This window comes from Enoplosus armatus, chromosome 8 (assembly GCF_043641665.1).
Source record: "Enoplosus armatus isolate fEnoArm2 chromosome 8, fEnoArm2.hap1, whole genome shotgun sequence".
Taxonomy (NCBI): domain Eukaryota; kingdom Metazoa; phylum Chordata; class Actinopteri; order Centrarchiformes; family Enoplosidae; genus Enoplosus; species Enoplosus armatus.
Window position 1 is genome coordinate 2977817 of NC_092187.1, and position 27300 is coordinate 3005116.

General features: G+C 43.9%; 1 protein-coding gene across 1 annotated transcript; it reads left to right on the forward strand.

Moving 5' to 3' along the window:
* The first annotated feature begins 956 nt into the window (after positions 1-956).
* Positions 957-26240, forward strand: tafa5l (TAFA chemokine like family member 5, like). Its single transcript, XM_070909727.1, has 5 exons — positions 957-1053; positions 13097-13246; positions 24764-24891; positions 24939-25029; positions 26179-26240. Exons 1-5 carry the CDS (start codon positions 957-959, stop codon positions 26238-26240), a joined length of 528 nt encoding a protein of 175 aa, XP_070765828.1.
* The last annotated feature ends 1060 nt before the right edge of the window (positions 26241-27300 follow it).

A 27300-nucleotide genomic window follows, 5' to 3' on the forward strand; every position in this document is an offset into this window, starting at 1 on the left:
CATCACTGGCACATTTTCCGGAGCCTCCACAAAGGCTCACACAGGTGACAAGTGCGTCCAACTCCGCCGCAGCGCCCGCGCTGCCGCGCTCAGAGCGCGTCCTGTCCAGCGCCGCTCCTCTTTTGACGTGACATTTCGCGCGCGTTGCTGTGTGCATATGTGGCCATATATGACGCATTCGCGCCTTTAGCTGTCCCCCCCCCCCCTTTTTTTTTTTCTCTCCCCCAAAAGCCGGGTTTGGACGCCGGAGTGTTGCGTTTGATTGGCACGGTCGTCATGTCCGCCTGGGCCAACTTGCGCGTTTCTCTGTAGAGTCGCGCAGAGCCGGGCTCGGTGCAGAAGTTGCTTGGGAATAATAACAACAACAACAACAACAACAGGGAAAGAAGAGGTGGCAGCATCGTTGAGGGGATGTTGAGCGGCGAAGTTACCACCAGCATCATCATCAGCATCTCCGTGTGAGGATCAAAACTGCGGAGGGGGGGGGCCCGCTGCTTCTCACTCCTCTTCCTCTGCATACTTCCAGTTTTTTCTTTTTCTTTTTTCGTTGCAGAAGCCAGCCGCTGAATATCAGCCTCTGACTCCACAGCTGCGTAAACCTGGCCAGATCTGGTGACATTGTGTGTGTGTGAGTGCGTGTGTGTGTGTGTGCGTGTGTGTGTGCGTGCGTGTGTGTGTGTGTGTGTGCGCTGAGCAAGCCTGGATGGATATGCGGCTCACTGAGGGAATTTGAAAAGCAAGGAGGGGGGGGGGGGGGATTACTATCAGTCCCTCTCCTATTATAACCTCAAAATGGATGCCGACGACAGGCTGCGGAGACGCCACCGGATCAGCCACTCTTCTGCTGGTCTGCTTGACGTCTGAGCGGCACGAGCGTTCAAAGTTTGGATAATCACAAAAGAAAAAAAAGAAAAAGAGAAAAAAAAAAAAAACAACCAACAGGCTGAAGGTGTAGGATGCAGTCTGGAGTGAAGACGCTCTCCGCAGGTGGAGGTGCGTCACTCTGCTGCCTGCTGCTCCTGTGGCTCATCTACTCCCACCTGCTCAGAGAGGGTAAGGACACTTGCGGCTATTTATTACTTTGTCAGCTGCACATGGTGTGGTCAGACAGCCTGTGATCCCGATGAGGAATAATGTCCAGTAAAATGCTGCTCATCACTTGTCTTGTTTATGGTGACCTTGCTGCGCCTCATGGTGTTTTAGTAACCTGTTTATCTCTGTGATAGTCTTCCTATAGTGAGAGTGTGATGCTGAACATCTCATGCACATTTTTATTTGGTATGGTGGCACCATGATGTCACTGGGAGCTTGTAATATACTGCGGTGTCCATATTTTTCCACAATAATAATGTGAAAGGGCGTTTGAAGTTGACCCTCACACTTTTCCTCTGCGCTTCCTTGTGGAGCCACGAATGAGCATCAGGTGAAAAGGTTTTGGTCCCTGGAGCAGACAGCAGAAGGCCCCGACTTCTGCCTTCAAAGCTTTATAATTTCACCCGGGTTGAGGCTACATCCATCCACGCCGCGCTTTCTCCTTGAATAATACATCCGCCGGTGCGATTACACCTTCACCCTGACACAGAATAGAAAGCAAAAGGATGTTTCCCTGCGCTCCGCTGGCTGCCGTCCATGACAAAACATTTCGGATTCCAGTGCCGTCAAAGACACAAGAGCGCAGGCTTAAAGCACTGGAACTTGTTGGGAGATGTTGAACACTAAGTTTGCAAATTAGATCTTTTAATCAAGCGTTGGCCAGCAGCATAATTACCGCTGTGGAGGAGGGATAGTGCCTACATCAATGTCTCTGGCAGCTTGCCGGGAACAAAAGTAGACACTGATGTGAAAAATGAACTGCCTGTGCGAAATGAGGGAGCTGAAATGTGCTCCCTTTGCCTGTAATTTGGAGTGTTTTCTCCCAGAATGCTGCTGTCACTGGCCTCTTGTTGCCGCCTCTGAACCGTCTCTCAAGCCTCTGCATATTATCTGAGGAGCCACAGCAACCCTCCCCTTCCCCTCAGCCATTTATTATCGACTCATTTTCATCTGAAAATGATCTCATTAGCGCTTTATTGTTCGAAATCGTTCAATCAATCTCTTGTGAACTTTACTCCCCCTCGATATTAAAATAGTAAATAGATTCTCGTGGGTCTGGCCTGACAGTTAAAACCTCTGGATGTGATCTGAGCTTTTGACATTTTCTGTATGTGGCTCTTTCCAGCTCTGAGCTGAATTTCAAGAATGAAGCGTGTCGTATTTTTTAATCCGTACTTGTAATCTTCAAATCCTACTAAATTCCTCCTTTGAAACTGGCTGCTTTGACCAGTCAGTGCTGTTGGAAAAGTAGTTCTGACCACTGCTTTTTTTTTTATCATTTCATCAGCTAGTATAATACTCAGCTTACAGTGTGTGTAGCGATGGAGTCAAAGCACCCATCGCTTGCCACCACCAGCTGTCTACCACCTCTACCTCGGGCCCTGGAAGCTGCAAGGAGTGTGGTTGAACTGGTGGGCAGAAAGGTGAAGCCTTGCGGTGGTGAGAGACTGTGTCGCCTCCACCCCTCTCCGTAGCTCATCTGTCATGGCGGCCAGGACAGGAAATCAAAGCGCAGCAGACCCTGTTCGCGCACGCCATTGGGCCAGCACCCGCCACGATGAATGGCCTGTCAGCTGCTCTCAACGTTGCCAGTTTATTCAACGATAAATTTAGAAATGTCTGGATTTCCTCACTGGACCCGATTCCGCTTCAGTGGTGCAGTCAGAGAGTAGTGGCAACTCCTCCCTGCTTTGTCAACCACAAACCTTTGAGTTGGGGGGGGGGGGGGGGGGGGGGTGAAGAGGAGGGGCAGTGGAGTATTTTTACCCACATTTGTAAGTTGGAGGTGGAAGGACAGTTGGCCTTTGCTCTAACTCAGCTCAAGGAATTCAAATGCCGAGAATACATTTCGACTTAAAGTGGGAACAAAAAAAATAACATGATGAGGCCATTGTGCATCTTAGAAGTGGCAATCCTCAACATCTTTGAGCATCTTTGATGCCAAGCAAAGCGCTCACTGCTGTGGTGTTTCTGCACTTTCCAACAATCATCTGTCAATCAAACCGTTTGTGCGGTACAACATCTTTTGTTCTGATTTCCTGTTGAAGAAGGTTAAAGCCCCACTTAGAGAAATATTATAATAATTGGATCATCAGTGACTGCGTGAAAGGCTTGTTTTGATGAACCCACAGTGAATTATCCCAACGATCGAGTCTCAGTTTCACTTTTGGTTTTGGTTCTCAAGCCCACTCTTCTCTCACGGATCTAAATTCAAGCAGCAACAGGCAGCTGTTTTCAGCAGAAACTGCTCAGATAAAACCAGTTGAACATTTGGTGGAGAAAGAGCCAGGCGTTTTCCTCCGAATGAATGCTTATGTTAATCCAAGTCTGACGAATGTCTAAATAGGCAATTGTTGGCTAACATGTGCGTCACAACAAGTTTCCGACTGGATAGTACGTCAGTTATGTTTTCAGCTCGTTCTGCTGCCTCCAAGTGGCCAAAAAAACAAACACTTAATGCACCTTTAAGCTGCTATTTTGTTTGTCTGCTCAGCTGTCACTTCTCGTGCCAACTACCCAGCCACTTTCTCTGCCTTTTCAAATAATCTAGAAATGTTGAACATCACTTCCTGTTCGGCAAAACAGACTTTTTTTTTTTTTTTTTTTACAAGTTGGGGGATGGTAAATATCATTAATATACCAAGATAAGTTGGATGAACCAAATGACTTGACTCGACCGACGGAGCTATATCGTAAGCATGATGTCACATTAGTGCGGCAGACAACAACGCTCCCTATCTGCAGCACATGTCGCATGTCATAATCAGTCACTTTGGTTTGTTTGAATAATTCAATCAATGCCTCTGAACGCAAATAACAGTGTCCCGCAGCCGAGAGGCGGAATCAACAATGCGACCCCGTCATCCTGCTCCGCAGCACAAGCTGTCGAGGGGAGTGACAGCACACATTTCATGAGCTACGTCGACAGGCTGTGTCACTACATTTTGAAGTGACTCACTGTGGCTTTACAATCAGCACAGAGCTCCATTGATGACGGACTCACACAGTCAGTGCACTCTGTGCGTCGTGGGCTGATACAAATGTCATTCACAGAGCAGACTGATTTTATCCCGGTAAAATTATTCCAGATGCTATCGTGGTTACTTTCTCAGCTCCGTGGGTGGCGTGGGTCTTCACGGGACATCAGAATGATGATCTTCAGTGGGAGAGTTCTCTTTTTATCGCAGGGAGCAGGACCTATCCGTCCAAGCATTAGACTAATCAGAGTAGCCGGAGAGAATTACCGACTTTTTTGAAGTGAAAAGGATGATTTCTATTCCGGTCGTCTTCAAGGCGGCATTAAGCATGCAAAGGGAGGACCCGCTTTGATTATGACCTTGGTAGTAAATTCTAAGCAAATCATCGAGGCCTGCTTCCATAGGCGGCGGAGCTGTAAAAGTATGAGCATCTTTATGGAACAAAATGAAAAGAATTTTTACAGCTAAATCAATTTGGCAGCGCACAAAGCTCATATTTCATAGCTCCCTGAATATGAATTCTTTCAAGCCGTAAGCTTTGACCTCCCTTGTGGTTGAGTGTAGTGCACCGCTCAGTGTATTTCTGCATTGTTATTTTCTCTGCGGAAAGCTCTGGGCTTGAAACTGCTCCATCATTGGCAGAGTGGTGTAAATGATTTGAGTTATGTCCCTTCAATCTTATGTCCCGTTCTATTTTCTGCCCGATGCCATGATCATACTTTCTGAGAGGGCCGAGCTTGAATATTAAAGCCCCGGTTCACGCAGTCATGCACTACTGTACAGTACTTATGGGGTCATAACAGTCTTCTGACGCTCACCATTTTCTCTGTGTTTGCATTGAAGAAGGAGGGCATCCTGGAGGGCTATCTGAGTCAAATTTGAAGTGAGTCACCGTGGCTTTACTGTCCTCTCTGCATTACATTCAGCAGAGCTGCTGTTTGCTTTTGCGAGGCATATTGCACATTCAGTCTTGATGCCTCGAGCCTGTATTCATCCACAACCAATTGTCTGAGTGTACTCTACATTGTAATATCTCTGGAGCCCAGACTGTGCTGCATCACTGCAACAGAATTTTATCAGAAGCCACCTCCATCATGTGTAGTGTACAAGGCATGTCGCAGGCTAGACCTAAATTACAGTGTCAGTCCTAGCAGGGGATGCATGTGAGGGGAATATTTTCTATTTTAAAGCAGCCCTCGGCAATGTCACACAGTGGCAGCACAGTGAGTGTTAGAGAGTGGTAACTACAAATATTGAACTGCAAAGATCTAGAAGTCCTGTAAAGTGGCGTTAGGAAACTATGCGGCCTCTCCTGCTCTCGAGTGAGAAAGGAAACAATATAACGGTGTTGAGCCCGGCCGCCTCCCGAGGGGGAGCGCCATCCTGCCGCGGCTACAAGAAGTTTCAATTTGTCAGTCCCTGTGGGTGGAGTAGTGCCCACACCCTGACACGAGAAGGAAATGTGGTCAAATAGAGCCCATCTCTGGCGTCTCAGTCAGTGCGGTTGAAGTGCTTTTCCCTCTTGTCTCTGCAGCCCCGCTACGTGCGCGCGATTGCATGAAAATCATGCAGCTTAAACATTTGAACATTTGAAAACAATGCAGGTACACATTTGTGAATATGAAGAGCTTTTTAAAGGAGGGACTCCGAGCTGCATTGTCGCCAGGAACGCGAGAACTGGAACAATAAACGGCAGACTGACTGTGGGCCAGCGCGGTGCTTATTTTACTGCTTGCAGATCAATGAGCTTCATCCTGTAAAAGCATAACACACCCCCTGATCTCCAGAAGTCGCCCCAGCTGCTCCCACACTTCCCTTTGCCATCGTTCCTGATTCATTTCTGTCAGCTTCAGATTAAATTGCATACTTGGGTGCCATTACAGGTCCTCCGACTTCAGCAGAGAGTTGTTCACTTGCATAAATATTGATTGGACTGCTGTAGAGTATTCAAATATCATGTGAAATCAAGCGGCGGTATTCCCTTTAAACCAAGCACATTAATATAAAGCGCATGTTTCGCTCCACTGCTCCGCTGCCCTACTTGTTTAGCTGCAGAAGATCACAACGGTGTCAGGAAGCGTATAGCATGGGGTCAGTCAAACATCTGCCTCTCTCACCTGGTGTCCTATTACATGCTACCTACTGCGCGGCACGCGTCAAATGGTGTTAAGGTAATGAGCTGCACTTGGCCATGACTAGCATATGCTCAGTTGAATAAGATGGCTGTTTGATGTCGTCCTGAGTTGTTGAAAACAGATAGAGCTCTGAGATCAGAACGGGCATGAAGGGAACGTTCTTTTTATACTGCATTCAAAATCAGAGCAGCAGAGGAGGGGGAATCCAGATAGATTACCTTTTTATTTGCAGGATTGAATTGATTAGCCTCCTTTTTTTAGCTAATGGAAGACTAAATAGATAAAAGTAAAAGCATTATGCCACAGTTTACTGTGACTAACCTAGGTGAACTAATATATGTCGTAATGGGACTGCAGTACTTTTAATGAATTAGTGAATCGTTGGAACATGAATGGTGACTCATTTTGAAAATCGATTAACTGTTGGAGTTGTCAAGCGAAAAATCCAAACAATGGGCCTGATGCAAGAAGCCCTTGGTATTCTTATCAGGACTGAAACAGTTAGTCGATTCCTGTTCTGATAGTTGATTAATCGTTGAAGTAGTTTTTCCAGCAAAAATGCCAAACGTTCCCTACTTGTAGCTTCTTAATTATGAATATTTGCTGCTTTTCTTTTCTTCTCATATGTGCTTGTAAACTGAATATACTGGCGGTTTGGAGCGTTGGTGGCGCAAAACAAGCAATTTGATATCGTCGCCTTAGGCTTAAGGAAATGTTGATGGACCCTTTTAACTGCACAAACCTTTCTCGTTTCAACTTGATACATACGACCTGTTCATGAGTGGGTGCGCATTTGTACCATATTTAAATTCCAAATTCATTCAGATTAAGGACCCCCCCCCCCCCCCCCCGTGGATAAAGGAGGACTATCTGTACAACCACTCAGGAATTTTGTTTGTACCAAAGAGAAAAAGGTTTTTTTGCAAAGCCCTTTGTCCTGCTCAGGTTGGGAAGCACTATATAAAAGCATTCCGTTTGAATACCGGTAGTTCAGTTACTCCAGAATCGATAATGATAACAATCATTAGTCGCGGCCCTGAGCGTAAGGCCTCCAAAGAGAAAAGCATAAATCTAAGCAGTATGAGGCAGCTGTATGGATTTAAGATTTGTGGTGTATGGGGGTTTTAGTGAGTGTTCATTACATTTTAAAATTTGATAACTGCAGCCACTACAAATTAATTTTGACTGATTACCTGCGCCATTAATATTTATAACATCTCACACAATGTTTTAAACCTTCCACAAAAGATCAGTTGAATTCGTATCTGATTTGATGCACGTTAATACGATTGTCATGCTCTCTAAACTGGCGCTTTGTTGGCAGCCCCATTTTCATCCTTGAGAACGGCACTTCTATCAAGACAGGAACATACAATGGAATGAAGATAATCACTGAGACTTATTATTGTATGGCAGTGTAGTGATTGTTGTCTGATTGGCTCTCTCAGGGAAACCCGGTTAAATTCAGTGCCAGGAAGTTTAAGCCAAGATAGCACGGAACGGTTCTGCGCTATAGCTGTGCCTTTATGGGGAATAATACTAAATACAATACATATTGTCATGAATAATTAACTGCACTAGCTTTACAAGGAGTGGAATTTTTGATAAATATGGTTCGGAACTGCAGTTTGAAGAGTCAGTCTTTGCAATAAAACATTGTAAAACCTCACTTCCATCTTTAGCAGCCTGCAAGTAATTACAATCTATAAAGGAAGATTGTTTTAATATGGAAATGGAAGCCTTGTCATAGTTCATTCAGTGCAGCCTGTCATATAATTTAATGGCAAATTCCCCGAGGAGAAGCAGAGCCTTTCTCGCAGCTCCCAATCTGGTTTCAGTTGTATGGGAGCAGTGCGGAGCTGTGTCTGATGTGTTTGTCTGTTGAATCTGATAAAGGAACGTTATCAGTTAGGACTAACTACGTATGTATCTGCACAGTCTTAATTAAAGAGACAAACAAGAGAAAAGATAAGCTAGAATGGAGAGAAGGCTTCGTTGATAAGTGCAACTGTCTAAATAAAGAACATCAAATAGTTGGAATAGAGTGCAATGTTGCAATGATAATTGGAGGTTTTCTATCTTTACTGTACGTTGCCAGGGTCAACCTGTGTATAATGTTTCTGGAGTTTAATAACCTCATCATGCCCACCAGTTCTCAATCCTGCAATGACGCACATTGAATCAGGGGCGCATTGTGAAAGCAAGTGTGGACTTGTGGCAGCCTATTTCAGGCAGAGATATTAAGATATTTGTGCTCCTGTATTTTAGTGATCAGCAGTCTCACGTCTTTGAACCCCTGTGCGTATATATATATACATATATATATATATATATGTGCTGCCACTTTGCACTTGTATAGTCTTGTGATTCAGTGATAAGGTCATCTGGCTGCCAGTCAGCGCTGAGAGCCAATCTCTGTGCTCTGTGTCGGCTTCCTGTAGCCCTCTAGATGTCGTTTCTGACAGGATCCAGAGCCTAGACAGCAACGTGGCGGCATCCTTCATCCGGCATGGTTCTCGCCGCCGCCGTATGCGTATTTCACCATATGAAATAGAGACGAGGCCAAGTGTCTTTGCGCTACTGAGTGACAGAAACCCCCTGTCAAATGAATTAACTCCTGTATGTATGATGGAGCGCTGGCCATGGCTTAGGGCACTCTACAAGGCACCCCCCACACACCCACACACTAGACAACTCCCCACTTCAACTCCCCCCCCCTACGCCTTACTATTCTCCTCCTTCAGGCTTATTGCATGAAGCCCATTCATCTGTTCAGTGTTGAAACATGGCAGAGAGCACTGATATCTGATGGCAGCTCTGTCCTCCAAGCAGCCACCAACTATACAGGGACTCGCCTCAGCAAAAAGAGAGTGGAGGGTGGGCTGAGTGGTGGTGGTGGGTAGTGGGTGGGGGAAGTTGGACGGCGCGGCTGATGCTATAAAATGGAATGTGCATAGCAGTTCTTCGTAGAGGTGATTGTGTTTTGTGACTCCCAAGACTGGACTAAGTAATAATTCTATGTAAAAATACACCAATCTTATCAGCCTAAATCACAAAGTGCCATTGAGACCAGCAACCCATCCACCAATCCATTAACTGAGATGCAGATTTATCCTCTTAGCTTTGCAAAAGTTATGTGTTGAGTATAGTTACTGGCAGGGTAAAATACTAGCAGGCCCTAGAGGCTGCCATGTTGAGGCAGTGGAACTGGAGGAAAGCTCATGGAGTGTTGAAAATCAAAAAGGTTCATCTTCTGGAGAACGTGATGGTCGTCAACAAATTTCATGCCAATCTGATCACTTGTGCGCAAACTTAAAATTTGACCTGATTGTGGTGCTAGAGGAAACACTAAGATCCATCCTCTGGGGATCATGAAGTTCAGGCAAACTCAGCCATTAGTCCTCGTGTTACAGGCCAAAGTGGTGGCCAAGGGGGAATTTGACACTAAAGATCCATTCTCTGGAGACCATGAATTTAGACAGCAAAGTTTGTGGAAATTCAGCCGTTTTATAGCTTGACATAGGTCAGGAACAAGGCTGGATTACTAACTAGGCAAGGCAGGCAACAGGGCCCAAAAGGGTGTCCCTTGATTTAAGGTCATTTAATTCAGTGATTTGTTAAGGACACATCCACATCTAAAATACACTATCAGCTAAAATGATAAGAGTGTTCAAGGAATAGTTTTACATTTTTGGAAATACACATATTCTCTTTGTTAGAGGAGAAAACTGACACCACTCTATTCAGTACATTTCTTGGCCGGGTTCTGCTCAGAGCCAAAGAAATTGTCCAGCACATAACGAACAGTGAATTGTCAGTTTTACAATTCTGCTTTTGTATGGATTAAACAAACGGGATATAACTCGTTAATGAGTGATCTTTAGAGGTGCTGGTGGGTGGATTTATATGTACATGCAATAGATCTGGGTTTATCCTGCACTGCAGTTGATGGGCTCTTAAAGGTTATGTTACATTGTCTGTGCACAGAGAGTTGGAATAATCAGTTGGGTGGTCATTGGGGCCCAAAATTCATTTGCCCCGGGTCCCCCTAGTGGGTTAATCCAGCCATGGCCATGATACGTTTTGACCTTTATGATGTTGCTTAAATAAAGGTCACAGGGTCACTGTGATCAGTAGGAATCATCATCTGGAATATTTCCAAGATGTCTTGCTCTGAAACCTAGTAGCTCCTGAAATCTGAAAGTCTCAGCACCTGCTGAGGTAATTGTATGAGTCATTTGTGTTGATCAACAACCCTTTCAACCTTTGTCATTATTACGGTCATTTCATGCTATAGAGCAGTTAGCGTCTCACTTAATGAACCTTGGAGGGTGTTGGGAAGCTCCAGTGTAAAGGAGTGATGGTTGGTGAATGCCAGAGATTGACCTTACAGGAACTGCAGCACAGACTCTTCTCTAATCTACCTCTGCTGAGCCGATTTTATTTCAGTGTCAGCCTGAATGGTTTTCACTGGCACCTTTCCATTCAATAAAGAAAAGCAGGAAGAAACTATGCAACTTTTTCCAGATCATTACAAAGGGGATGTAAGTTTCCACAACTTTTTCTAAGCTTTACTGTTCGACCTAGAGCACATAAGTTGCAATATAGTTCTTTAACTTCGCATGCATTTATATTACACTTATTAAGAAATGTGCTGAGTTCAAGCTGAGTCAGATTTGATGTACTCACATATTAGTATTGTTCAGCTGCAGTTCAGCAGGTTATTGATTCGTTTTTTTAGTTCTCATTTGAGGCTGCAACAAACCCCCCTTTGATTTTGAATGACAAAGGTGACAATCATCCACATATATTGAAACATTTGTTCCAAATGTGCTTTTGAAAGCAGCAAGACACCCGCAAGCGATTTCCTTTGATTAAAGCTTGTTTATCTATAATACACAAAACTATTCACAGTTAACAATTCCCCTCAAACACATCAGAAAGGCTGGAATAAAAGACAATTAAATATGTTTCCCTGGGGGTTTCCAAAGAATTTATCCAAACATAACTGTTGCCTCAACATTAAGTATCAATCAAACTGTCAGCTACAAAAGGCCACGCAGAGGGTTCATTTAATAAATCTAAACATTGAAAGCATAATAGTTACAGCTTTTCCCATGGCTGTTGGAAAGTTTTCAGTGTGACTCATCAGAGCCATGCATGACAGCTGCAATTCTGGGCACAAAGCTCTTCATCTTGACAATAGTTTGACACAGGTATACTGTATGTTTAATGCTGAGCGTCTGCTAGAAATTCACCTCTTGCTGTTACAGGTTTTTAAATAAATTCATCCAAACTCACTCAATATTCAAATTGGAAAAATAAGAAGTTGAAAAAGTGTTTTATCTACTCTTTTAACTCCCCTGACATGAAAAAGTCAAGATGATGAACATTTACTCAATAACCCCCAATTCAAGAACTCAATTTGCAGCTGAGACACCCTTGTGAATTGTAAGTTTCTCCAGTTTATCTAATTAATTCAGAGATCACATTCTGACAAACCTGAAACTCAAAAAACCTGCTTAACCGCAGGTCCCTGGCCAGGGACTCATCCATCAATTTGTAATGGCTGGAGAGCTCTGAAGTCATTCTCTGTGCTTGGATAGAAGTGTAAGAATGGCACACACACACACACACACACACACACCACGATGATTTCTGAGTGAGGTAATCATCACTTTAAGACATTCTGTCCATTTGCCGTTTCAGAAGAGCTCAACTTGGCTTGAAAATTGGTCTGTTGTAGGAGCAGAGTGCCCAGCAGCCACTGCCATTGTTTGACCGAGTCGCACATTATTTCAGCCAGTGGTCCATGTTTCATCAACTAGTTCAATAGTCAAATAAAAAATCCAAAAGCGTAACTTATATTTCAAAATGTAATTTTATTGCCCCTCGGAGCAAATGTAAAATTGCACTTATTCTTGCACACTGGCAGTAATCAGCACTAAACACGAAATACAGCTGAGGCTGATGGGAATGTCTAGTTTTGCAAGTTTTTGTCATAAACCAAAGTATTGGAAAATTTAGACCTGGTGATGGCACTAAATGAAAGGTCACCAAAAAGATAACAATTCATCCTGGGGGGGGAGGGGGACATGAATATCTGTACCTAATTTCATGGCAATCCATTCAATAGCTGGGGCGGCTGAGAGCGGGTCGCCCACAAATTAATGTCCTTGGGCAAAAAAACCCCAAAATATGTCCTGATGGGTGGCCAGCACCCTGCGTCCATCTGCGTGTGAATGGGTGAATGTTGATTTAAAGTAGATATGTTGATATAAATGTAGCCAAAACTCATGGACCACTCATTATATTCATCGTCTGGGCACCATGAATGTCAACCATCCAGCCAGCCTCCACTCTAGGAAGTTTTGCCGTGCTATGTCAGACAATGCCACCTATGTCAGTAATGGTCTGATTAAGATGACATTTGCTGAGCACATTCATGTTCCCAGTCAGAAGAACCCTTCTGATTTTATTCCCAACGCTCTAAGAAAAGCAAAACAGTCATTATGTTGTTTTTTCCTTTTAGCACTTTCACATCATAGAGCTTGTTAACCTGCAGGTATGACTAGCAAAGTAGAAAATGTCCTTTTAAAAGATTCTTAAATAAGACACTTTTATCAACAGAGCAGCCAGCCGTACTGTATTAACACCGAGGAAGCATTCTAGCCTGCTGCTTTTAAAGCATTGAAATCAGTTTCTCATTTTTCTATTAAATGAGAGTATTAAAGTGTTCAGTACTACACAGACCAATAAAGGGGGCCCTGCGTCCAGGCTGCCTGTTATTTGTACCTTCAAACACCAGTTGCTGCTCTCTAATATGTTCATTACAGTCTCATTATGCTAATGTGATGTACTCTGATGTTCCTCGCTGCTGTGTATTGGCAGGCCAGTTGGCAGTGGGAACCTGCGAGATAGTGATGCTCAACAGAGACAGCAGCGTTCCCAGAAGGACCATCGCCAGGCAGACGGCCCGCTGCGCCTGCCGGAGAGGCCAGATCGCCGGAACCACCAGGGCGAGGCCGGCATGTGTAGACGGTGAGTTGAATGACCTTTCTAGCCCACGGGAGGACAAGTGTGCCATGGAGGGCAGATCCTAGCTGGAGTGAGTCAAAACAACAGGCCAAATGGTTAGAGAAGCTAATGAAAGAATGTGTCTTGGACGAATGTTTCCCCCCACTCTTCACGACCGCTGTTGTCCCATTGAACAAGTGTATGAATGTGAAGCAGGGCGGTGCTGGAAAAGAGCAACATTCTGTGGATAAATGAATGTTGAATTAATGAAAACTGGTCCTTAGTAACATTAGGAACTGTTTAAATTTACTGTAATTGAATTCACTCGATTTATTGCAAGTGCAACCATTACTATTCCCCTTATAGGCACCTCTGTTTAACTGTAGTAACCATCATTTATTACTAAATGAACATTCTGGCAGTCGGTCAGAACTCTCTAATTTGACTGTATGGGGTCCATTGCATGAATCCCTGCCTTAGACCACTTTGTTATTGGCACAACAGTGTTGTGTTTAAACTAGAATGACTCTGAGCATTTATTATGTTTGAAACTTAGATTTGACTTTAATGTGCACCGAGTGAACACTGAATGAATGCTTGACAGATTTTTGAAAATAGACTCATTTGCTTCCTCCAATACCACTCTCATGTCTGTGCTGTAAATATGAAGCTACCACGAGCCAGTGGTCAGCTTAGCTTAGCATAAATAATGGACAATATTCAAGGTAGCGGTTTCATTTGGTCGCCTGTCAACCTGTAGTTGCTATAGTATCTGGGGAAACACCAGATGATACGTCAGACAGTGAGGAAGGAAGGAATTATACTCAGTAACATTAATACAGCATTTTTTTTTCTGCCGCACAACCTATGTTTTTCATTAATTGCCATTTTGCAATCCAGTAGAGACCTAATTTATTGATATATGCTAACGTGCATGGCAACATTACAACAACGATAAACACAGATAACAGCACTGGTGTTGTTGTTGGCGACTGTTTAACAATGAAGACAACAACTCCCATGATCCCACGCTGCTTCGCGACATCAAACTACGTCTTTTGTTATTGTTTGAGATTATTGATTGAGAGACCCCTAGCGGCAGAAATGACACCCTGTGCATTTAACATGTGACATATTCAAAATCACATTTTTCCAAACTCAAAGAAACTCACTGAGCTACTTTAACAGATCTTATCACAGATCAGCCACCGGTGGGAAACTGATATGATACATTATAAACAAGATGAACAAAAATAGTAAACAGCATTAGAGCAAAATACAGCAGTGACTAAAATACATGAAATGAAACAGTGATTAGGGCGAGTAACGGCACGTGGAATCACTAACTCCGCTACAGCAGCATCCGTAGACCTTTTTCATGGCAGACATTTTGACATAACAGGAACATCATGAAAAATCATAACAGGAAACGCACAGGTGTAGCATTAATGATAAATCCATTCCATTACGTGCCCCATTCCAGTGTGCCAGCATGCACAACACCAGGGGCCTACATCTAGCACACCTGAATGCTGTGTAGTCATTATTAATGTTATTTCAGTCAGAGACACTTAGTCAAAGAATCGACCATTTATAGTCCCCTAATCCCCCTTAATTAATTAATTTTGAACACATGCATGAGCGTGAAGTGAAGGAGGATGCTGGGGTGGCGGAGGGAGCAGTGTTGCCGTGGATGCCCGTGCAGGTACACCTGCACGAATATGGTTGGATGTTACTAGCTACACAGCTGTGAATGAGCCAATCACTGTAAAGCATACTGCAAACAGCTGGTGCCATTCAGCCAACACAAGCGCAACAGTGCTGAGCTGAACTAACGCAGTGGTTCGTTGATTATACCTGTGCTTTTCCTGCTGTGACATATTAAAATGTCACAATATCATGAAAACGGTTGTTGTAACAGGACCTCTTTTCTTTTCTTTTTTGTCTCTTTTTATCTCTCTAGCATAACAGTGTGGTTGGGACACCAGTAATATGGTGCCATGTCATTGTTCCGATGGCCCATTATTCTGCAACCCCAATAGTACCAAAAATGTCCCATCGGACTGAAAGCCCATTTGTCCGACCGCCTGTCAACCACACTCTCCTTGTGGTTGTTAGTTCAGTGACTGCCAGGCCGGTTATCTAACTATGAGGCCCAGTAAACGTACATCAGTAAGAGGAACTTCAAGCTTAGTGTTTTAATGAAAAGAGAGCTGGAGAAAAAAAGTACAAAATACATCGTGTGGTATTTTTATGAAACGCAGACGCACTCCTATAGGTCTGATCTGTGGATATAAGCCCATGCTTTTGTATTTCGTTTGATAAAGAGAAGAAGAATCGTTGTCTTTAATATTGGTCTCCGGTCCAGAGCCTTACTATTATTATTATTCTAATTATTAATAGAGGGCTCTGGTCTGGTCTGGTCTGGTCACACTACAAAACAGAAAAAGATTAGTTGGACTCAACAAATGAAGAAGTTATCAGAAAATGGAAATTCAAGGAAAAAGGCCATTACGGATTTACGTGCTACGATCAGAAAATGTTTGGGCCGTGATACAGGTCCACAGGCAGGGAGCAGTACCCACATTTAGTCTGTAGGCACAGTCTTTTGAAAAATTAGATGATTAAACGACATCAGACAAGAACTCATTTTTGGTTTCACTTGCTTTTATACCCATTAGTTTTTGATTGATCATCCAGTCAGTTCATTTCATTGAGTGTTGATACTGTAGGGTTGTAAATCATCCCTTTGCACCTCACGCATCGCGTGAGCCGAGACTTTAAACTCCCAAATAATTAATATCAAACATGTTTGATTTTGTCGGAACAGCCAAGACGACAAAAAGACTGTAGGCTATTAAGACGGCTCCAGCCGAGCTTTTGATCAGCCTACATCTAACAGCTCGGGTGCGCACCAAGTGAGGTAAAACTCTCGGGATTTTATTCCGTAAAAAAAGTATTAAGGGCAAAACCCATCAGCGCCACGGACTGGGCCGGCAGTCACTGAACTAACAACGGCAGGAGAGGTCGTGTTATATTTGTTCACGGGATAACGGTTTGGTTACAAAATGTTAGACAAACCAATGTAATATGTACAGTACGCACATCAGAAGGGTTCCTCTGACTGGGAACATGAATGTGCATTATAAAATATCAGAAAAACAACAGGATTGGTCATTTTTCAAATAATTATTGGTAAGAATAACATGGTATAAATAATAAAACTAGTAATGAAGTTTTTGTCAAAACGTATCATATGGTCGTGAATGTTGTTATAGACACAAATACCCGTATTTAAGGCCATACCACCCTAGACATCGTATAAAAGTCGGCAACAGAGTGCAAGCAAAAAAAAAAAAAAAAAGAAAGAAAGAAGCTCCACTAGAACAAAATGTGTGGGCTTCCTGCTTTCTCCATTAAAAGCAACTGCCGATGTAAATTGGTTGTTTAACCAGCCAATCGATAATCACTTTGCCTGTCTCCCTTTTTTGACTGTTTGACTCCTAAGTGTGTGATTGGTTGTCTGCATTAGACCGTCTCCAATCAAGCGGTGTGACATCATCACATTGTGCCTCTTCTCGCTGTCTTCAGCCTGCATCACTCTGAGCTCCTCTGGCCTTTTCAATATACTCCACCTGGAGAGAGAGAGCGCTCTCTTGTAATGGAGAATGTGTGGCGTTTCATCCACTTTGAAGATAAGATTTTACACTTTAGAGGCTTTAGAGGTCTCTGTGTTATTAGACAGTATCTAAAGGAGGGTGATAAGACAGATGGGGGCGGGGGGGGGGGGGGGGGGGGGGGGTGACACAGTCCATCTGTGATGCGGATTGGATCTCACAATATCCCAATCACATGCATCAGATGCACCATTAGTTCCATCATGCAGTGACTCATGTTAGCCTTAATCTAATAGCCCTGACACGAGAGCGCAGTCCCACAGCCTGTGTCACGCTCCCCGCACTGCCTTTAAGCACCTCTCCCTCTCTGCAGACGCCTTTCCAGAACACTCAACAGATGCTAATTAACTTACAGAGAACTATGATTACAGCAGCAGGAAATTGATTATTATTGGCTTCCTGCCGCACCACACCCTACACTCCATTAATAGCCAGTGCATTAAAGATGGAACCTGTTGCTCGCGGGCTCATTTAAAGCCTTTCTGCTGACTAGCTGAGATAGTGGCCGTCATCACGAGGCTTCAAAGTGGAATGTCTGCATATTGCATGAGAATGCAATGGGTCTGCTCAGACATCCTCGCTGACCTTTAGTTGAGAGTATATCGAGTTACACGCGCGTTTGATGTGAATTCCCATAAATGCCCCTTTGCCCTTCAAAGCGCGCAAACTAATTTACTGACTTATAAACTTGTGTATTCATTTGTATCTCTCACTGAGGCTTTAGCATACTTTCCACTGAGCTGTTATTAACACAGCAAGGGCTCACTGTCCTCTGGGTCAATTTAATATAACTCCGTCACAGCAGCAGCAGCAGCAGCAGCAGCAGCAGGAGTGGATCGCTGCCTTTCTTGAGATGTGATGTGTGAATAGTGACCTTTAATGAAATCACTGACTGACTGCAGTGAGTAAACAAAGGCTAGAAACATACATGTAGACGCAAAAACCTGGTTTGATGTTCAGGTTGAAGAGTATCTCCAGTCACTAAATTATACTATCAACTTATTATGGCCCTAAAGCTTATAGCTGTCTTTGCAGTGGCAGCGTTTTTTTGCTTTTCCAGAGAAAAGCAAGTATTTTTGTCCTTTCTGTCCTCTAGACCAAAAAAAATAAATAAATGCCTTGTACACACCCCAAAAGTACAAAGCAATGTAAGTTCACTCTGATGTGGGCGATGCCTTCAACGATGTGTCAGAGCTATGAGGCAGCTGTCAGCCTTCTTTTTAGGAGTCTACGATTGCATGAAAACGACCCAGAGACAGTGTTTTTCTAAAGTTGTGGCTCACAGGTGTTTGCAGTAGCGCGATAAAGGCCGATTGAGACGTCAGGTCTGTTTTTTGGATGTGGAATCAGTGGGAGATGCTGTAACTGTAACACTGCTAAATAGGACGTAAGTGCAGAGAAGTAGAAGCAGACACAGAAGCAACGGGCTCCTGCCGGAATAGGCATAAATAAATAAGTAAACCTTCCGCAGATATTAGGCAACCAAACGTACACTAACTAAATCACTTTCCTCAGAGCGACAGGACTGACTGGAACAAAGGCCGCCTGGTGTGGTGTCTCTGAGTCTCAGCAACCAGCATCCGGATCAATAAGATAGATATTGTGAGCTTACCAGGTGAGGCAATGTGATGATGCTGATCAGTCTAGGCAACCTGTTGGCCATCCCTCCCCGCTAGTGGGATTGCTGCCTGCCAGCACAAATATTGAAGAACACCCAAGACAGCTCCAGAATCAGCACCATGGACAGCGGTCATGACAGATTTATTGAATAAATTAACTTTCTTGGAAAGACTTTAGACGTGACCCAGTTCCATACTAGATTCTCCTACATGCATGTAATTCTAACTGGGCTTGAGTGTGTAGAGTGGTTAGTGTGAAAGTTAGTGCGTAGTGTATACTTAATGATATTAGCGATGTGAATTGGAACATTTGCTTTGCCCTCAGCTGCTGCCCCTGCTTGACCTTTCTGAATTCCACATTTCATGAGTGGGCAGTAATGGATCTGCCTGTTCATGCGTTTGTTTGTTTGTTTGTTTGTTCATTGGTCACGTGCAACATCTCAGGTGCCCCTGCCTGGGCTTCTAATGAAACTCACAGAAACGACACATCACGGTAACACGGTGTTCAAGCATTTCCACTGCCAGTTATAGTGATTGGCATGTTGATGGTGGAGGAGGAGGGGGGGGGGGGGGGGGGGGGGATTACATGTCAGAGCTGAAACTTTAATAAACATCCTCTCCTACCCTGCAGCTTTGACTGATGTGGAATTTAGTGCGCAGCGATTCTTGCATTACAAACTTCATTCAAAGACACCAGTAGCCCCAGTGGCGAGGTGGTACACTGATCTTGTACTATACGCTGTTTGATGTTTGCAGTTGACCTTTCGGGGGTGTATCCAGGCAACTTTATGCAGTGAGTTAAGTTAAGTTAAGAAACTCATCTGCAATTGTAATCACCAGCGAAAGCTCATGGATTTGGGTCTCTTTGTTGTTTCCTTGTACTGAATAGAAATTAAAACCCAAGGCTTGCGATGTAGCCTTTGGGACATTTTCACATTTTCAAACAGTCTGCAGCTGGTGGCTTAAAGGAGAGGATTGGACAAATATGTTTTTATCTCCCTTGCCATCCACCTCCATAATGACATACCAACAAGCCTACCTAAGCCCTGCAGTGAATAAAGTTTGTTATATGTGAGTTACCGAAGAATTTACTGTCTGATTGGCCCAGATGGCGGCTGCATCGTTCGTGCATTAGGACACGTTTACACTGTTGTTCCTTGTTTGTTTTAATCCACTGAATAATTTCTCGCTATGCGACAAGTGCTGTGTATTTTCCTACAAAATAACTTCTCTTGTAAGTCTTTTTCAGGACATATTTCAAGCTTTATTGCCCTCTTTTTGTGCTGTTGTGTGTCACTGTTGTGCAGGTTTAGTCTGCACACTGTACACAGGAGGATTATGTGCTTTTCCTTGCTTGTCTCCTGCTCTCACTCTAATCTGCTCCCCGACTCTCTCCCGCTCCCCCTGCCTTCCTCTGCTTGGCCCGTTGTTGCCATGCCACCACATCACACTGTAATCGCATGAAGCTTGATGGTCACCATGATAAGAGTCTGCAGGGAGGCTGTTTATTTATGGTGGCTGCCAGCTTCTGCTTTCACATTCAGTGAAATGATTATTGACACCAAATGAGCAAAAAAAAAAAAAAAGGTGATGTTGAAAGGGGACTAAGCAAAGGAAAGCTTTGTTAATGTATAAATACTGCAGACACACAGTTGAGAAGAATGTGTTACTCTTTATTTAAAATGCAGAGAGAACCAAGGCAACCAACCGCATTCATTACTTGAAACAAGTTTATCTTAGAGGCCTTTTTTAAAAAATAAAAAGAAAGTATATGTTGCCATATATCTTTTTTTCTGCTCTGCTCCCATTCTGCTTTGCTGTTGATGATGTTTGCTGGTAGTGCAAACTCAACACTCCCTCCACGTTTCACTGTGATCGCACCTTATATGGATACAAACGTATACTGTATACATTTCACAACACTAATCATGTGCAACAACACAGTCATGTCATACTCACTCATTTGTTCCCCTGATCTAACACAAATACACTCATTATTATTATTATTATTTCCACTTTTCCTTTTTTTTCGATTCATACAGTCGAGTTTCACTGACAGCAGTTTAACAGCGATGACAGAACAGTGGAAGGGAAACGCTATTGGAATAAATGAATGATCAGCCATTATTTGAACACCAGCTTTTATTTGAGAATTTACAGTTTGCATCTTTTTTCTTTCCTCGGTGAACTATATTGATGAATTCCCTGCAATCGTTTGCGTCCTAACGTCCTAACTCAAACATTACCAGCCAGAAATACAAAAATACATTTTTAGCGGAACAAAACACGGCTCATTACGAAATATAGAGTCATTTGGAGCTTGGCTGCTGGCTGCGTTATAAATGTGTTTAACGTTGGATTTTTCTGTTGTCATAATTAGAACTGAAGCCGTCAGGCCTCTGGTAGCAGGTTGCGCTGCGCAGAGGACAGAGAGCAGAAGATCTGGCCGCTACAAATTGATCCGCAATTGAAGCTTAATCAACATCAGGCCTGTAAAACCTGTTACAGTGCTTCTGGTGCCCAGCTAAGCTAGTTAGCTAATCTTGTTGGATACTTAAGCAAAAGAAGCATCGGTATCAGTACGGGTTATTAAATTACCAGAAGAGACACAATTTATTGTTACGGCGATTCATGCTTCCCTTTGCGTCGTCTTTTCAGTGCCACGAACCTCTTGGTGTTTTTCCTCTTAGCATTTGAGAAACTGTCAGTTGCCTCTTTTTGTTGCTTGTACCTAATCTAAATACATTTTAAATGAGCTGCCTGCGGCTTTGGTAAAAATTTGATGTTATTTTACTTCTGCAGAGGCAGAATTTCATCAGACTAACAGTGCGTCTGGTTCAGGACTCGCTGTTGTGCCTCCTGCCCTGCGCCGAGTCTCGTCTGGCAGTGCCGTGTTGTGCTGAGCAGGGCAGGGCTTGGCACTGTGCAGGGAGGGACAGATGGTCTTACATGTGATCTAGTTGGCGGTCCAGAGCCGTACCCCAGCAGGGGACCCTGGCAGCTGACGAGCCTGGCCCAACGTCCGCGGCCCCTGGGTGGGACTCAGACAGTGACGGCAACAGGACGGGCCACCCAGGTGTCAGCCAGACAGACAGACAGACACTCTCTCCCTCTTCCAACCACCGCAGCCAGCTGTTTCATCTCTGCTGCTGCACGCTGTCACCACCACAAACAGGGAAACATTGCACAACAGGCCTGAAATCATGTTCAAACATAGCACAAAACAGATACCTATCACAATAAAGCCATAATGCCAGAATAGCCACAATAATTCTCAGCCATTTGCACCAGTTGAGTGATCCAACAAGCCGGGCTCATGACAATAGCAGCATGCAAAAGGCAGTTTAAGATGAAATATAACGGCAGACAGATATTTTCAGGCAGCTTCAGCTCACAAGCTTAAAGTGTGCTCAGGATGCTGTCGATGTATGTGTGTGTGTGTGTGTGTGTGTGTGTGTGTGTGGGTGGTTGCACCATTTAAGCTTTTTAATGTGTCTACAATTGCGTGTGCCAGCATATTGGACGGATAGGTATGATGGATAGAGACAGGCTGAAGCCAAACTGCAGCGATGCCATTTTGTTGCCGCTTGTGTTATACATGATGATGATGATGATGATGATGATGATGAAGAAGTCGTCACAGCGACGCTCTAATCCCGGCCCGGCGCTGCGTGTTACCGCTCCACGGCTTACGGCACCAGGAAATTCACCGAGTCATCATAGATCAAGTCGCACTGTCATGGGTGGCATTGAAAAAGTAACAAGGGCAAGCTATCGAGTGCCTGGATACTGTTGCAGCAGCTGAAAAATGCGTTTATTTTAGCCAACCTCCGCGACTCTGGGCCGGCTGGGCTGATGCACTCCACGGTTAGTCAGCACTCCCACCGCTTTGCCAGCTCAGCTCTTATTCCGTGCCCTGGAAATTGAGTTTTGCTGGCCCTGTAATGTACTCAAAACTACATCTGCAACTGACTGATAAATCTACGCTTTGTTGCGCCTGACGGATGGCTGTGAAAATGAAAATTCACCACGGCATGTTGCTGTGTCAGGAGGAAGGTCACTTTAGATTTCCCCCCCCCCCCCTGCTTACTGAGGACTCTCTGCCGGGTGAAGCCGAAATGACCATTTTGTCTCAGATTCGACTTGCGAGGCTTTAATATTTTCTTAAGCTTGTTCGGTTCAATGAGGTGACGGGTTTCTGGGTTGTTTTTGTTCCACTGCTGTGTCTCCTGGCTGCCCGGCTACACTGTGAGGGCAAACAAAAAAAAAAAAAACAGCTCTTCTTCCGTTATGTCTATATGTGTATGTATTATTTGCTGAGGGGGAGGATGGCTTTATATCTGCAGAGCGGTAATTGCGTATGTGTGTGTGTGTGGTTACATACATATGGGTGCTGTTCGGCCGGCTTGATAAATACCACAAGATGACAGATCTTTATTGCAGAGCGGCAGTCGAGCTCTGACACTCCAAAGACCAATTTCAGACTGGACCAGGAAGACCTCACAGCAAAATGTCACAAGGCCTCCCTTCCCACACCTCCTTACTCTCCCGCTCCCCCTCTGATCCGCCCCCAGCTCTCCTGTGGACATTCAAAGAATTGTAGTTCCTCTCTTTCAATTTGCCGGCCGTGTTACCTCGTTCCACAATGTGCTGCCTGGGGGGGCAGGGTGGGGGGGGTGGGGGTAGGCCGCCCCGGCCAGGTCCGCAGAGAGCTGATAACCTTTCAGTGTTGCTTTAGCACGCTGTGTAAAGAACAATCAGTGCTTATCAGCATCGACTACAGGCGAATGCTAATTCAGTGTCACGCAGACAGACTGCAGAGGAAGAATGAGAGCTTTCACTCTGACAGCCTGACGTCTCCACAGACACATAACTTTCAGAGGCTTGTTGGTGTTGTTGTTGTTGTTGTTACATTTCCAATCTGTAATCCACTCCCTCTAATCTGTGTATTGAAACTTTACTAACTCCTGCTATTGTACTAATAATGTGTGCGCATGAATTAACAAAACACAAGATGAAACTAAATGTTTAATCATGTTTACGGTATATCATATGTAACATATCCACCTCCAGTGTCCATGGCCTGACAACTTTCACAGCTTATTTTGCATCGGACTACATCGGGATATATCGTGCAGCTCGCTGATATTGGAGCCAATCCCAGCTCCTGTGGCGCTCCGCACAGGTTCAACTCTAAACCTGGAATACAAATATTAAAAAAAAAAAAAAAAATCAGCATTGGGGCGGGCTGAACTGCATCCGATCACTGACCTTTGTTGCATTTTGTTCCCCATCTCTGTCGTTCTTCCTGTCATCCCTCTCCTGTCGCCATTTGATTTTTTAAAAAGCAAGTAAAGTGCATGAATAAAAACTGGGCACTGACTCCCCACAGAGATTAAAAGTTTGAGATTTTCTTCTTAAAATGGACAGCACCACACAGAATTACAGTTGACTGAAGTCTTTCCAAAAGGCATCGTCTAATTTATCACACTGCAATATTTTGAGTCACTTTTTTTTAGATGAGAGTGCAAGAGATGACAGAGATGAAAATATGCAAACATGATCATCTTAGATTTGAGGGGAAAAAAATGGACCATTTCATGCCATCATTATATAACAAATTCAGTGCATTCTGAATTACAGTACTGCTTTTTCTTGCAACGGTTTTTCGTTTTCCTTGTTTACTTTGCAAACTTCTGCAAACCAACAATGAGCCTGCTGTCTTGCTATTCCTGCTATGTTGCTCTTCTTCTGAGAGCATGGCATATTGTGTATTGTCCATTGACTGCAAGTTTGGGAAAACATTGTACAGTGTAGCTTCAAGAAAAGAAATCCAACAATAATGTGTTGCAGAACGGTACAAATGACTTTTTACCTCAAGCCTTTTACCAGGAATTACCTAGAAAAAACCTTGCTGTTTGTTATGTTAAGTGTAATAAATGTCAAAAGGAAAAAGCAATGTTTATCTGCAGCTGCAGTGAAGGCTAGCATTAGCAGCAGAGACTGGTCTGTAAAGGTTACTACCACAGGCAATTCAGACATGGTAGTACAACAAGAAGCTAATTCAAGTGTTACAGGCTTGTAGACGCGTCCTCATGTGAAGACGCTTTCATGTCTGATGAGCATAAAAAGGACAGTTTTGATGTTTGCTCCAGAAAAAGCTGACATGGTGAATGCCTCTCTCTTGGTCTGTGAATCTGTCTGTCTAATTTGCCGCTTTGCCCTCTTGTCTTTCGCCCTCCCAGCGCGAATCGTGCGGAGCCGTCAGTGGTGTGAGATGGCTCCCTGCCTGGAGGGGGAGGTCTGCAGCCTCCTGTTCAACCGATCCGGCTGGACCTGCACCAGGGGCAGCGGTCGTATCAAGACCGTCACGGTAATTTACAAGACGTGACATTAATGTACGCCATATGCACCTAACAGCATCACGCCTGCTTTTTCAGCATGGGTAACCCCGGGCAGCTGAATGTGTTATGTGGAAACCACAGCCAGGGCGAGAGGCAGCGAACAGCAGGTCAGATCCCGGGTCTCAAAGACTGCATCACATCTGAATCACAAAGGGTGGAAAAGTAACGCTGAACTGCTCTCTGTGGGCTGAAACTTCTCTCTGTTACCATGGTACCACGGTTTAATTACAATCCACAGTTTAACCTGTCATTGTAGGACGTGCTATTGGAACAAATCAGAGAGACCAGACTGCTGGGTATCACTTCTTCATATTGCTTCATCTCTCTTGGACTCAGCATATTAATAATGTAGTAAAGGAAATTGTGAGAGGCGTAACCGTCCTGGGAGAGGGATCCCTGCTCTGTTGCTCTTACTGAGGTTTCTTCCATTTCTTTCTCCATTTTTTGGGGAGTTTTTCCTCTTTCGAATTGAGGGTCCAAGGACAGAGGGTGTCATATGCTGTGCAGATTGTAAAGCCCCATGAGGCAAACTTTTTTTTGTGATTTGTGATATTGGGCTGTATAAATCAAACTGACTTGACTTAAGCATTAGTACAAAGTGTTCTGAAGATGTTTATGAACATGGTCGTATCATCATCGGCACCTCGAATATTGCTGTTTGGTCGGCAGCCAGTAAGAAAGACAGACCTGAATTATTCTTGGACCAACCAGAAACACCAGCATCTTACTAGGAAACCAAATACAGAATCTCCTCCCAAACCTAAAATAACCCCCTTTCAGATTTGAGCCTGTTACTAACTCACATCTGATAGATTGCTCATAGAAAAAGCTTGAAATTGCAACTGTATCTAATGCTACTGTAATGGGGATCATGCAAACAATAAACAGCTGAGAGATAACATCTGCTCATTGGGGGGGAAACATTCTTGACATTTTTAACCAATATCAAGCAGTCCAGCAGCAGATTTCTGTCCCTTTTGATTCCACGTTGATTCACCTACAGTGACAATTCAAACAAGGCCGTGTGGGCAGTTGTCACAGGTTTTACCTGACTGAAACCCGACGAATGCTGACAAAATGTGAGCATGAGCAGCGCTCAAACAAGAGACCAGATATTTTAGATGTTGAGCTGAGGAAAAGAATAATAGCTGACTACAGTCAATGACCTCTCCCTGACTTTGAGAGAGATATAAATGAATACAAAACATGTTTAATTTTTGAAAACCCTCAATATGGTGTCATCTGGTCCTCTGTAGGCTCCTCGCAGTGCGACATGCATCCAATGCCTCAGAGCTGCCGATGCTGCAGTGCCGACTGAGGCTTTGCTCTGTGATTAACTCTCATTTAATTCAGCAGTGAAACAATACTCAGACACCACGAAGCCATCATACTGTTGTCAGACTAAGTGTGTGTTGACTTGGTCTTTTATTTTTTTTTTGTTTGTGTCATTAAAAAGGAAGTGTCATTACAAATGTGTTTGGAAGCCGTGAGTGAAAAAGACTCTCAAGGCGCCTACAGGCTGGCCAACAATAGTCGCTCTCCAAACGCTACTGGTGCCTGGTCAACGGCTGAGTCGCCATGGATACGGGTCTCACTGTGGCTCCGTGGTTCACACTATACCGCATTGCAATTTCACACAACGCAACTTCATGCTCAATGGAAATCAAAGGAGTTCTCAGTTCTTTTTATACCATGCGGGCTAGTTTTCTCATCAGGTAACGCCTTCAAACAGTTACCTTGACATCTAGATGACGTGTTGTTCATAGCTAATATGTGTTGTAAATGTCCAATAGAAACAATTATATTCCCTCCACAGTTTCACCAGCCTTGTCTCTTAACACTGGCTCCACTAGTATGTATATGCATATGTTCGTGTTCAGCTTTTTTTAATTTTGGCCGGAATTTTGTCTGAATCGTGTTTCCTTCTGCAGCCACTTGTTGCTTGATCTCAAAAAACAGTTACACAGTTGTGAACTCCTTATGTCACCACCGGAAACAACACATCACATCACGTCACGTCAAGAAGCATCTAGCCATGCGGATAGTCTTGTTCGTGATGCTCAATTCAACAGAAACATGACCTCACCAGAAACAATGTCCTTGTCAGTCTGAATAATCCACAAAGCTCACTGTGAGCAATTTATACTGGAAAAAATAGTCCCCATGAAAACCCTATGTACTGGGGTTGCGGAGTTATTTCATTGAACCAACCCTTTAAAAGTGTCAATCAAGCCATAGGCACCTGCTACAATCTGAACCGTCTGTTGTGAACTTCCATGTTCTCCATCCCTTTGACTAAATAGTCAAAACTACTTAAACCAGCAACAACAGATGTTTGGCCATTTTGGGGGGGGGGCAGCAGAAACAAGCTGACATAT

Coding starts and splice junctions, on each gene's coding strand:
- tafa5l (XM_070909727.1), top strand. CDS start 957: ATGCAGTCTGGAGTGAAGACGCTCTCCGCAGGTGGAGGTGCGTCACTC. Junction 24,892..24,938: donor GTCGTATCAAGACCGTCACG/GTAATTTACAAG, acceptor TGCACCTAACAG/CATCACGCCTGCTTTTTCAG. Junction 25,030..26,178: donor CGAGAGGCAGCGAACAGCAG/GTCAGATCCCGG, acceptor GGTCCTCTGTAG/GCTCCTCGCAGTGCGACATG.